General features: G+C 42.4%; 1 protein-coding gene across 1 annotated transcript in view; it reads left to right on the top strand.

The window, feature by feature from the left end:
* The window catches only part of LRP1B (LDL receptor related protein 1B), a 1,585,724-nt gene that overhangs the window by 1,262,251 nt on the left and 310,170 nt on the right, over positions 1-13,303 (top strand). Inside the window, exons 50-51 of the mRNA XM_019553609.1 lie at positions 6,593-6,715; positions 10,598-10,717. Of these exons, the coding sequence (XP_019409154.1) occupies positions 6,593-6,715; positions 10,598-10,717 (243 nt within the window). The remainder of the gene's footprint in view (positions 1-6,592; positions 6,716-10,597; positions 10,718-13,303) is intronic.

Raw genomic sequence — 13,303 nt, 5'->3', positions numbered from 1 at the left:
GGGTGAGAGACAGTGTCGAAGGCCTTCTGAAAGTCCAGGAAGACTATGTCCACTGCTACCCCTGCATCTAAGGATTTGGTGACCTGGTCATAGAAGGCCAGCAGGTTGGTCTGACAGGACCTGCCTCTAATGAACCCATGTTGGTTGCCCCTAAGCATAATCTCCCCTACTGGCCCCTCATGGACATGTGCCAGAATAATTCTCTCAAGAAGCTTGCCCAGGATCGAGGTAAGACTGACTGGCCTATAGTTCCCTGGGTACTCCTTTCTCCCTGTTTTGAAGATGGGAACCACATTGGCCCTCTTCCAGTCCTCTGGCACCACACCAGGGCACCATGAGTGCTCATAAAGCCATGCCAGGGGTCCCTCAATGACCTCAGCTAATTCCCTCAGTACTCTAGGGTGGAGATCCTCCAGATCAACTGATTTGAATACATCCAGTCCCTCCAAAAGTTCCCTAACTAGTTCCTCACTAACCCTTGGCCTAGGTTCACCTCCCCTGGGGTCTGAGTGGGGCCCAGAGCAGGGGGGTCGCTGTTCCGGTCCCTGCTCAAGAAAGTGAAGGCAAAGAAATAGTTAAATATGTTAGCTTTGTCATCTGATGTGATGACTAAATTTCCTAGTGTGTCCTGCAGGGGCCCCACATTACCCGGAACCTTCTTTTTTGCCCCCTATATATTTAAAAAAGGACTTCTTGTCCTTGATCCGGGAAGCTATTCCCAGTTCCATCTCTGCCTTGGCCTTCCTGACTGCCCCCATGCATCTCCAAGGAACTGCAGCATAATCCTCCCTCATGATGGCTCCTCCCTTCCATTGGGTGTATGCCTCCCTTTTTAGCTAGGAGACACTCCCAGGATGGAGTTCTGGCTTTTGCACCCTCCTGCTCCCTTTGATCCTTGTTGGGATTACCTTCCTTTGGGCTTGGAGGATCATCTGCTTAAGGAGTGACCACTCTTCTTGGACACCTGGCTCCCCTCTCCTCTGGGACCTCAGTGCTTCCCCGACTATTCTCCTTAGCTCATTGAAGTCTGCCCTCCTGAAATCTAGGGCTGCTGCCTTGCTGCAGGCCTTTGCCACCTTGCGCTGGATGGTGAATTCCAGCAGGCGATGATTGCTGTCACCCAGGTGGTCGAGCAGCCGCAGCCCCCTCACCAGGTCGTCGCCCGTGGCCAGCATCAGGTCCAACAAGGTGTCTCCCCTGGTGGGGCTGTGCACCTCCTGGGTTAGATGGAGCTCCTGCATTCTGGCTAGGAACCTATGTGAGCTGTCAGACCTGGCTGACTGCTCTTCCCAACAGATGTCTGGAAAGTTCAGGTCACCCATGATGACCACGTCCTTTGACCTAACTAGCTCCGTGAGCTGACTTAAGAATTCCTGGTCTAGCTCTTCCCCTTGGTTGGGTGATCTGTAGTAGACCCCCACTGTTAAATCTCTTTCCTCTCTACTGCCTTGAATTCTAACCCAGAGCACTTCAGAGTGCCCCTCCTCTGATTCTTTGCTAATTGACAAGGATGTGTATTCCTCCTTAGTGTAGAGCGCCTCGGCCCCACCTTTTCTCCCTGTCCTATCCCTCCTGTACAGCCTATAGCCCCAATATTCACCGCCCAGTCACGCGTTGGGTCCCACCACATTTCAGTGAGCCCCACTATGTCCGGGTTGGTGTCAGCTAGCAGGAGGGTAAGTTCCTCTTTCGTGTCTCCCATACTATGAGCATTTGTGTAGAGGCATTTGAGGCCACCTGAGGATGTGTGCACTGGCCCCCTACTTTCAGCATTACCCTGGCCCCTGTTGCTTATCTGCATATATGTTCCGCTCGTTGGTCTAGGCTGGGCCGTACTTGTGGGTGTTGCTTGGTTTGGCAGTCCAAGGCTTTCTCCTCCTTCATCTTCCCCTTCCCCCAATGAGCCTAGTTTAAAGCCCACTAGAGGAGATCCACCAACCTAGAAGAAAACACACGCTTACCTTTAGGAGAAGGGTGGAGCCCATCCCATCCGAACATGTTTCTTGTTGTGATGTGCAGGTCATTGTCGAGGAAACCAAAGCCCACCTCAAGACACCATTCCTGAAGCTTTCAGTTGGTCTCTGCGATGCATGTTGCATGCCATCTTCCACATCCACTCACTGGTAGAAGAGAAAACCGCCTGTGTGCCTATCTCCTTCAGCATGCTCCCCAGAGTGTGGTAGTCCACCATCAGGTGATCAGGGCTTCTCCTGGCCGCATCATTAGTACTCACATGTATTAGGACCATGGGGTAGTAATCGGTGGGCTGGATTACGGCCTAGATCATCCCTTTCATGTCCTGAATCTTTGCTCTGGGTAGGCAGTAGACTTTGCATGTCAAGGGGTCCTGGCAACAGATGAGACCCTCTGTACCTCTCAGGATGGAGTCGCCTATCACGATCACGCAATGCATTTTCCTCCAGGACTGCTTAGCTCCTTCGGCCTGCTCAGATTGTGGAGAGTGTGGAGTTGCCTCCTCTCCAGTTGCCTCCTCTCCTTCTTTCTCTTCCAGAGTTGCCAGGGCCTCATACCTGTTCTCCAGCCACACTGGAGGAACTGGTACTGCTGTGTTATGAGCAGCCCTGATTCTGGAGGTGGCTGTCTGCCACTCTGCAATGCAGGGCACTTCCCAAGGTGCTTCTTCCTTGGGTGTGTGGCCCTGCAGGGAAAGGAAATAGCTGTCAATTTCATCCTCTGCCTCCCTGATTCCCCTCAGCCTGCTAACCTCCTCCTGGAGCTCCCTCACCTGTGCCCCCAGGCCCCTAAGGCAGATGTTTGCAGGACAGGTGTGGGGGTCCCCAATCCCTGCCCCCCCAGGCCTTGCTTGGCAAGTCCCACAGGCCACAGGGTGGGGGGACTCCAGCTCCTCCCTGGGCTCAATCTGGGTGGAGGCCTCAGACAAGCCCCAGGTAGGCTGCGCCCCGCTGGCAGGGGCCCTGGCAGCACTCCATATTCACACCATCATAGGAGTTCCTGCATGTTTATGGCTTAATGTGGTGCTTCACCCTGCCCTAGCAAGAGTCTCCCTCCTGGCCCTTCCTGCTTGCCTGCCGGCGCAAACACCGGCGTGCTCTTACAGAGCTAGTCAAGCTATCCTTAGTTCTGCAGTTCAGCTCTTTGTTAGCTGCTCCTGGTAGTAAAGCTCTTACTTCACAGTTGCATAGATTGTTTTTATCTCATTCCAGCGATGTTCTATTTGTTTTTGCTTTAATCTTAAACAGAATAATACTGCCCTAATTTCATAGCATATTAATTAAACTTTTAATTTATTTTTTACTGGAGAAAGATGAGTATTATCTTATATGTGATGATGCATCTCACCATCTGCACCCCCATTTTCAAAATGCTAGAACCGCCTCTGTCCCTGTCCCTACTTGAAACATGTCACCTCATGGATCCAAGGGTTGCCTTTCCCCTTTCTAAGCCACATTCAGTGTGACAGAGATGGTCAACCTCTGATCAACTAGTGTACTCTGATCTTCTGATCAGATCTTTATGATCTTCCAGCTTTAGGAAGAAAAATCTTTATGATCTTGTACTTATGTAATATTTTTTTTTATTACTTTACTCTTTAGGGTTATTCAAATCTTACTGCATGACATTTTTATTCTCCTATATGTTTTCAGTGTTTTTTGAAGTATCAGCATATTTTATTAACACACTCCTGCTTTCAGAACAAAATCATTAATAAAAGTAATCAAATGAATTCTGCCCCAAAATCAAATTTCAGAACTCCATTAGTGACCTCCTTCAGGTTTATAATTCACCTTTCAGCCTGATTTGTTTTCACCCCCTTTTAGCCAGTTTCTTTCACTTGCCTAGCAATTCTTGTACCAATTCACATCTTTTACAGCTTAACTAATTTTTTTCTCCCAAAATACTGTACCAGATGTTTTGTTGAGATCTTGATATTTTATAGCAGTTCTCTTATCTAGATAATTAGTTATCTTACCAAAGGAAGAGTATAGGTTAGTTTGGTGTCGCCTCCTTTGGCATTATTCTGATGTTGCAGTTTACTCCTTTTCCCCTTTCATCTGTCTCTAACTATTCTTTCTTTACTTTTTTTCCTAAAGTTTTATATACTGTGGTCTTATTAATAAACCTATTGTTGTTTGTATTGTGTCTTACCCTTTCATATATATATAATATACCTGATCTATTGTAGATAGATCAAGTAGAATATAATAATAATCTACAGTGATTATTTTTCAGTCATACAGATTCATCCCCTAAATATATAGATTAATTAAAAATCCTTCTGACCAAACCTACAATTTCGTAGATTCATAGATGTAGGGTCAGAAGGGACCTTTCTGATCTTCTAGTCTGACCCCCTGCCCTGGGCAGGAGAGAAAACTGGGCTCAAATCACCCCAGCTAGGTTGTCATGCCTCCTCTTAAAGACCCCCAAGGTAGGATTTAGCACTACTTCCCTTGGAAGTTGGCTCCAGATCCTAGCCACCCTGACTGTGAAATAGTGCTTTCTAATGTCTAGTCTAAACCTACTCTCTAAAAACTTATTCCTTGTTACTCTTGGAGGTGCTCTGGGGAACAAAGTCTCTCCCATCCCCCTCTGGTCCCCCCCTAGTAAGTTTATAGACAGCCACCAGTTCCTGCGTCAGCCTTCTCTTGTGAAGGCTGAACAGGTTAAGGTCCCATAGCCTCTCCTCACAGGGTCTGCCCTGCTGTCCCCAGATCATGCAAGTGGCCCTCCTCTGAACTCTCTCAATGCTGTCCACATCCCTCTTGAAGTGTGGCTCCCAGAACTGGACGCAGTACTCCCACTGTAGCCTGACCAATGTTGCATAGAGGGGCAGGATCACCTCTTTGGCCCTGCTTGTGATGAATCTATGGTTAGCCCTACTGATGGTGTCCTCACATTGGAGCTGATAATGACTCCAAGATCTCTTTCTGCCACTGTGCTTTCAAGAAGAGAGTTCCCCAGCCTATTGGTATGCTGCTGGTTCTTAGTGCCCAAGTGCAGCACCCTGCACTTGTCAGTATTGAATCCCATCCTATTCTCATTTGCCCACCCCTGCAACCTGTCCAGGTCCAGTTGTATCCTGTCCCTCCCTTCTAGTGTGCCCACCTTACCCCATATCTTGTTGTCATCCATGAATTTAAAGTGGGTGCTTTTCACCCCCTTGTCCAAGTTGCTAATAAAGAAATTGAAAAGTGCGGGCCCAAGGACCGAGCCCTGGGGGACTCCACTGTTCACATCCCTCCAGGTCGAATATGACCCATCTACCACCACTCTCTGATTACGGCCTCTCAGCCAACTTGTTCTCCATCTGACTATGTAGGCATCAGTGCCACAGTTGCCTAGCTTTTGAATGAGAATGAGGTGGGAGACAGTGTCAAAGGCCTTTCTGAAGTCCAGAAGTTTATGAGCTACTTCATCTAGAAATCTGGGATGGAGATTATGTATTCCCTTCTCAAATGGCCCAGTTAGATTTTGGGGGAGGGGAGTTACCTCATAGATTGTGATTTCCATTTTCAAACCATTGACCCCTTTAGTCATTCCCTTTTTACACTATGTTCAACATTGTCTTTCTTACTGAGAACAGAGGTAAAATGTTCATTATTTCTTGGGTTATTCCTAGATAACCTGTAGTCTCTCCTCGAGCTTCACTGCATAATGACTTCACTTCTTTGATCTCTTCTTTATGTTGGCAAAAAATCTGGATATTCCATTGGCTTCAATAAAGGGAGATTTTACCATTTTGTATTGAGAGAGAAAACAAAGATAATCCTAGCATTTTAAAACATGGGCTGCTAAGAAGAGAAAGAAACAGACTTGCATTGAACGTGGATGAATTTAAACATTTGGACCCAATATGGAATTGAGTGTAACCTACTGTTTTTATAAAAAGAAGAGGCCTTTCTTCAGATTTTTGGAAGTAGCTGTGTTAGTCAACAAACCTGTATTTGCAACTGCATTCAGCCACTACATATGCATTATTCCTCCTTTCCTTTGTCTATATTTAGAGTATCCCACCTAATTAAATTAAAATATCAGTTTGTTCACCTCCAAAAATGAAAAGACAAAAACAGTTTACATTGATTTAATGGGGTCAGAACTTCACTGCAAAACTTGTTACCATCTGCAAGCTACGTAGTGCCATATGTGAAGTGAGTTGGTGTCAGCTCAGACATCAATGAATGTAAAAAAAAAAGACACAAATTGAAAACAATTGTTAACTTCAGGTGAGGAATCATATGATGAACCAGATAATCAGCTGGTATAAATCATTGTATATCAATTGAGCACATTAGCTGTGACTAAAATGGAGCGATTTTCATTTAAATCAGGTCCATATCTGCCTCTGAATTGAACTACCTTATTTATTCCTATATTTTTATAGACCAGACTGAGATACAATGTTCTGCTGGATAAACAGAGCACCTTGGATTTCTTTTTATCCATTCTACCCAGATTCTTCATTAAAGTATATATATTTAAAAATGCAAAAAGACTGGGTTCTAAATAAATAATTTCATCCATTGCTTTCCAGAAATTTAGCAGAATTGTATTCGGCTCCTAATCATACTAGCAGAGCACATTTTACATTACATTCTTTATTTTATCACAGTTCAAAACAAACCCACATGTGAAGAAAATTATTTTGGTTGTCCTAGTGGAAGATGTATTCTGAAAACCTGGCTATGTGATGGACAGAAAGACTGTGAGGATGGAGTCGATGAATTGCATTGTGGTGAGCATTTTGTCTTGTTCATACTGCTAAAATCATTGAAGCATGTGCAAAGGAAAGGCTTATAATTGTAACTTGTTTTAATCAAAAGTACTCAAATTCTTTAAGATTTTACTTCAAGCAATGACTTGATAGACTGTTTGAAAGCTAGGCAAATAGGCATCTAGGAATAAACTTCAGTCTGTTCAGAAATAACTAAGTACTTAATACTTTAGAATTTCTGCCAGACCCAAATAGTTTAATCTACAGTCAGTGCTTGGAAAATATTTAAACTAGGTATTCTATGAAATGTCAAACTCTCCCATAAGTAAATGTCATGGAATGTACAGTACATAAAATGTTGTATCTTTATATGATATCTAAGAAGTGATAGCTTCAGAAATTTTTGTATAAATGAAGTTAAAGACTCATCTCTTCATGGCATTATCACAAAATAATTCTGCAGTTGTTTCTCTTATTTTTATTTATTTGTGTTCCTATATTCCTGACATTTTTATGCACTGTGTATGAGGATGACCCAAGATTACAACATCATGTATTGGCAAAAATAACCAAAAAAAGGTGTGTGTGGGGGGGGAGGATGAGGAAGGATGTGTTGCCATTTTCAGGTATATATCAGTTGACTCAGAAACTTCTCTAGTCTAATGCCCACAAAGAGAAAATGTTAGTTCCTAGGTTTTCCCCAAGTTGGTTTTAAAATAACTGCAAATACCAAACAAAAAAGTAGCTCTAGCTTGGATGACAAACTGGAGAAATAAAACATTTCTGCTTATCAAGTTTCTTGATATAGGGAGCAGTTTTCTGTGACTGTCAAGATGGGGTCAAGAGGGAAAAGAAGTCTCTGGCTACTTGTATTTCTGTATATTTTGCTCAAGGGTAGTTCTGAGCTATAGAAAGCCCTGTCTCCTCCTATGTCTGCTTCAGCACACTCCAAGGGTTAGTAATAGAGTTGTTTGAAAATACTTAGATTTATATACATTGTCCTCCATTTTATTTTTCTTGTTTCAAAATGAGCAAAATCTACTAGGGGGGACCAGAAGGGTTTAGGGGAGACACTGTTTCCCCTAGAGCCCCCTGGCATGACAAGGAACAATGGACACAAGTTATTAGAGAGTAGGTTTAGATTAGACTACTACTAGAATTACTTCACAGTCAGGGCGGCTAGGAGCTGGAACCAACTTCCTAGGGAAGTGGTGCTGGCTCCTACCCTGGGGATCTTTAAGAAGAGGCTTGATGCCTACCTGGCTGGACTCATTTGAGTCCAGTCTTTTCTCCCGCCCAGGCAGGGGGTCGGACTTGAAGATCTACAAGGTCCCTTCCGGCCCTACTTCTATGATTCTATGATACCGCCTCCATCCCCTTCTTCTTTTATAGTTTCAGTTTATCAGCAAGAATTTGGGGCCTCCTAATTTTTCATTACTTTTAAAATACTTTGAAGTTTATTAGCTGTTTTTGGCCTTAGCGGTCTTTTCCCACTTTAGAGCTTTTATGCATTTGGAGGCACCCTGAACAATTTTCATTATGACTCAGATTATAATATATTACCTTTTTTTATCTATTGTACATCTTGAATTCTTGTAAAGCAAATTCTGCTTGCTTTCTCTTGTACTGTCAACAGAAATGGACAAAATTATCACAGGATTGTTGACATACAAAATCATGTCAGACAAATACAAATAACTCCATAACATCAACACAATTTTATCAATATAAAGATACTTATACCAGTATAATTTTATCACAAAGGGGGAGAATAAATTATTTTAACACTTCCCTACTAAAATATGCATACTAACATTCTGCAAATTTTTCATTGCTTTTAAAATATTTTGAAGCTCATTGTCCATTTTTGTTTTAGCCACTTTTTGATAGTAGAAATAACACTAGAAATAAAACCATTCAGCAATAACAGCAGCAAAACTAAGCCTCATGCCTCTAAGCCAAATTGTTATGTAGAGGAATTGCCTGTGGACCATGGCTCGGCCATTTGTCTAGTCTTCCCCTTAAATTTCTGTAAATTCACCAGAGCAATCTCAATAACTAGAGGGAAAAAATGAAGATTAGAGGCATAATCACTAGGGGTGTGCAAAATGGGCCATATTTGATTTGGATCCAGCCTGAGTCAGGGACAGTGATTCTATTCATTGATTCAGATCACTGTCCCTAATTCAATTTGGCCAAATCTGAATCTGAAGATTTGATGCTGATTTGGAGAATCAACAATTCAGCCATAAACACAGCTTTAAGACTTCTTTCTGCATACCTCAAGGTACCACGCACAGCTCATGAACACTGAGATGGTAGAGCAGATGGACCATCCCACAGGAGCATAGGGGCCCCCCTATGTGCTCCACAGCAAACCTGGAAGTACTTCCAGTCCATTTCCTGTTCCACCAGGGAGTGCACCGGGCCCCCCCATGCCCTCCCAACTCTGATCAGCCATGGGGGGACCACAGGTGCCCCCCCCGGACCCAGGAGGCACCAGAGGGGTCGGGGGGCAGCAACTGCTGAGCCAGGGAGAGCATGGGAGGGCTTCAGATCCAGAAGTGCTTCTGGAAGTGGTTCTGGTCCAGTTCCAGGTCTGCTGTCAAGCGCGCTGGGGACCCCCCTGCACTCCTGTGGGATGCTCCATCTGCCCCACCATCTCAGGATTCATGAGCTGCCTGCTACCTTGAGGTATGTAGGAAAAACATTTAAATCTGTGTCTATGTCTGAATTGTTGAATCTTTCCAAACCTCTCTGAATCAATTCGGAGGCTTCAAATCTCTGCTGAATTGATTCAGCGACAAGAAGTTTTGCACAGCCTTAATAATTACTGATAATTTTTTTTTCATTTTTCCTCCTGAGTGAAACCTTCAACTTGTACACACATTGCTTTCCTTGTTCTTCTGTTAGTCAGTGGTTAAACTCTACACTATGTAGTGCAGAGGCTTAGACAAAGGCTCAGTTTGCCAGCAAGAATTTGATACCTCATTGCTTTTAAAATATTTTGAAGCTCATTGGCTGTTTTTGGTCTTAGCTGTCTTTTCCCACTTTACAGCTTTTACCCATTTGGAAGAAGCCTGAACAATGTTCATTATAATTCAGTTTATAATACATGACCTTTTATGTATTATTCATTTTGAATTCTTTTGTGTTCAGTTAAATCACATTTATTCTTATGGGGGTGAATGGGGGAAAAAGAGAATTACTTGAAGTTTCCTTTAAAAAAAAAAACCCTTAATATTAAACTGGCATTTATTTGATATGTTACTGCAGACAGATTTTGACTGGCAGCAGAGCATTATTATTTCCCAGTGTATTCAGAATGTAAATAGTTAGGACAACAGCATGCAAATACAGGGCAATTTTTCAGACAAGAAAAAGAACATGGAAATTTTCTCAAGAAGTAATTAAATACTGAAATACCAAGATGAAATGATTGAAGCATTGGACTATTCTGTCTTTGCCCTTATTACCATAATTGCAACGTGGTTTGCTGTAGCAAAAACATTCTTGTGAAATACTTGAACTGTTTTCATGTTTAAAAATATTTTCTCTTATTCTACTCAGAGAACGTTTTAAAAATCCTTCTACCATAAAAGTTTTGCCCATACTTTTTCATATACATTAATGAATATAAAGTAGTGAGTAACCAATACTAGCTTATTCATAGCATAGGTTGTTGCATCCAAAAACTCAAATGTTTCTGAATGAGTTAGTCTGTAAGGTGCTACTTTACTCTGCCTTCTTCCAAATCTTGGACTAAAATGACTACTATCTTTCTGTTACATATAAGATTACAGTTCTAAAATCCAAGGAGAAAATTTTAAATTGCTTTGATACTCTGAGGGAACCCAGCATTTTTGCAAACATAGTAAGTATCATGGCTGATGTCATCCACAGATTCTTCCTGTTCCTGGAATCAGTTTGCTTGTTCTGCACACAAATGTATCTCTAAACAATGGACTTGTGATGGGGAGGATGACTGTGGAGATGGTTTAGATGAGAGTGATGCTATCTGTGGTGAGTATTATAATTTGTATTATTTTATCTAATTTTAGAGTCTGCTCCTGAGAGATGCAGGACACTAATATGCGAAATAATCTGAATAATGTTTTAGAGTTCTTTTTTTTAAAAAAAGAACCTTATAACGCTTTAATAGTCAGTCATGTTCACCAATGTACACTCTAGAAGAAAAAAATGACTTAAATAATTTTTCTCTAATATTAAATATAAATACCATTGCTAATATTAATCAATCAATGGTAGTAGTACTGTAGTAATGTTGCATGGTCCCAGTAAAGTATGACAAGTAATATTTGTTTGGTAATATCTTTAGTGTATCAATTATATGACGTTGTTTGTATTCTTGCATGCATCTCAGGCAGGCTATGATGCCTTCATGGTGTGGGATATAGTAGCAAGTAAATCAGGGAGATGGTCAATATTCTATGTTTTGTTCAAGAAGTCTGTCATGTTTTATAGAAAACTTGCTTTCTGACTGACTAGAGCTGTTTTGGTAGTTTCTATAAACACTGATAGTTCAACTAGAAGGGTACTGCAGTTGCAGTACCAGGCTTTCCTTGTTTGTATGCCTTGTGAAACATATAAAATTTTCCTGGGGAAGGAAATTAGAGGATTAATTTGTACATCTTTTTTTTTCATTTGTTCTTGATACTGGCAGAGAAAAAACTTGATGTCTTTGAATTTAAAGCTGGATAATGGTGTGAGGTCCTCCTCAAATTCCTTATTATAGTTGGGGTTAGAGTTGATGAGTTGACTTTGTTATGCTATTAATCCCTTATGATTATACTGTTAAGTAGGCCATAGATAAAGTATTCTTAGCTCACATTCAAAGCTCTGACTTTATTTAATCAGTTTCCCAATAAAACATGTTTTTACAAACATGAAAATTAAACAGGGAAAAAGAAAAAAAAGGATCAGTCTACCACAGAGAAATGTAAATGAGTTCATAGAATCAGAAAATAATAGAAAATTAGGGTTGGAAGTGACCTTAGGAGGTCCCTGCTTAAAGCAGGATTGTCCATAACTAGAACATCCCAGCCAAGGCTTTATCTACCTGTAGCTTAAGAACTGATAAGGAAGGGCATTCCATAATCTTTCCTGGTAAACTTTTCATTCTTCACTGTCCTCCTAGTGAGGCGGTTTTTGTAGGATCTAACCTAAACGTCCTTTACTGCAATTTGAGATCATTGCCCATTGCTGTGCTGTCTGTCATGACTGAAAAGAGTCTGGCTCCAGCCACTTTGTAATCACCCTTTAGAGAGCTGAAGATCATTATTAAATCCCCCCTCATTTTTCTCTTCTCCAGACTGACTAAGGCTAGCTCCCACAGTATGTCCTCATAAGTTATGTCCCCAACTCCTCACCATTTTTATTGCTCTGCGCTAGAGTCTCTCCAATTTGTCCACATCCTTTCTGTAGTTGGCAGTGGAGTGGGGAGTCCAAAACTGGACACAGTACTCCAGATGTGGCCTCACCAGTGCTGGATAGAGGGGAATAATTGCTTCCTTCAATCGGCTGGTGATACTCCTACCAATGCAACCCAGGATGCTGTTAACCTTCTTTGCAACAAGGGCACACTGTTGGCTCATGTTCTGCTTATTATCCACTGTAACCCCCAGGTCCTTTTCTGCAGAGCAGTTGCTTAGCAGGGGTGTGTGAAGTATGCCCTATTCAATTTGGATTTGGATTCAGCCTGAATCAAGAACAGTGATTTGATTCATTGATTCAGATCACTGTGCCTGATCCAAAATGGCCATATCTGAATCTGAAGATTCAATGCTGGTTCAGTGAATCAGCGATTTAGATGTAGACACAGCTTTAGAGCTCATTCAAACATATGAGGAAGCTTTGAGACTGTTCAGATTTGGCTGAGTGCTCTTCCCATAAGATGTCTGGGGAGTTGAAGTCTTCCATGACAACCATGCACCTAGAGCATGCAGCCCCAGCCAGTTTCTTGGCGAATTCCTCATCGAGCTCTTGATCCTGATTAGGAGGTCTGTAGTAGACTCCTACCATTGTGTCCCCTGTGCCATTTTCACCATGAATTTTTACTCAGAGAGTCTCCAGGCATCCACCCTGGATGTCAATGTTGGCTTGCAGGGACATGTAGCTTTCCTTGACATAGAGAGCTACACTCCCACCCCTTTTGTCTACACAATCTCTCCTGTACAAGGTATAGCCATCTATACCTGTGGCTCAGTCATAGGTGGAGTCCCACCAGGTCTCCATTATCCTTATGAGATTGTAATCATTCTTGTTTAGTAGCGGGACCAGTTCATCCTGTTTGTTCCCCAAGCTCCTGGCATTGGTGTACAGGCATATAATTGTCCCATTAGAGGCTCTAGGCTTCCCTACACATCGTTCTGGGGCTGGTGTAGGGGTGGCTCTCCTGTGTTCCTTAGCCTGCTGGATTTGCAAAAGTTGCCCAGTGGGTAACTTTTGGTTTGGAGGGTTCTTATTTGATTCAGAAAAATTAAGGGGTCATCTGATTTGATTCAGATTCAGAGATTCAGCCACTGAATTGGACTGAATCTCTGCCAAATTAAATCAGGAACCAAATTTTAGCACATCCCTAATGCTTGG

Source organism: Crocodylus porosus, unplaced genomic scaffold (genome assembly GCF_001723895.1).
Source record: "Crocodylus porosus isolate Cpor-Errol unplaced genomic scaffold, CroPor_comp1, whole genome shotgun sequence".
Lineage (NCBI taxonomy): Eukaryota > Metazoa > Chordata > Crocodylia > Crocodylidae > Crocodylus > Crocodylus porosus.
Note: the sequence above shows the minus strand (reverse complement) of the source record. Positions and strands in the feature narration are given on the sequence as shown.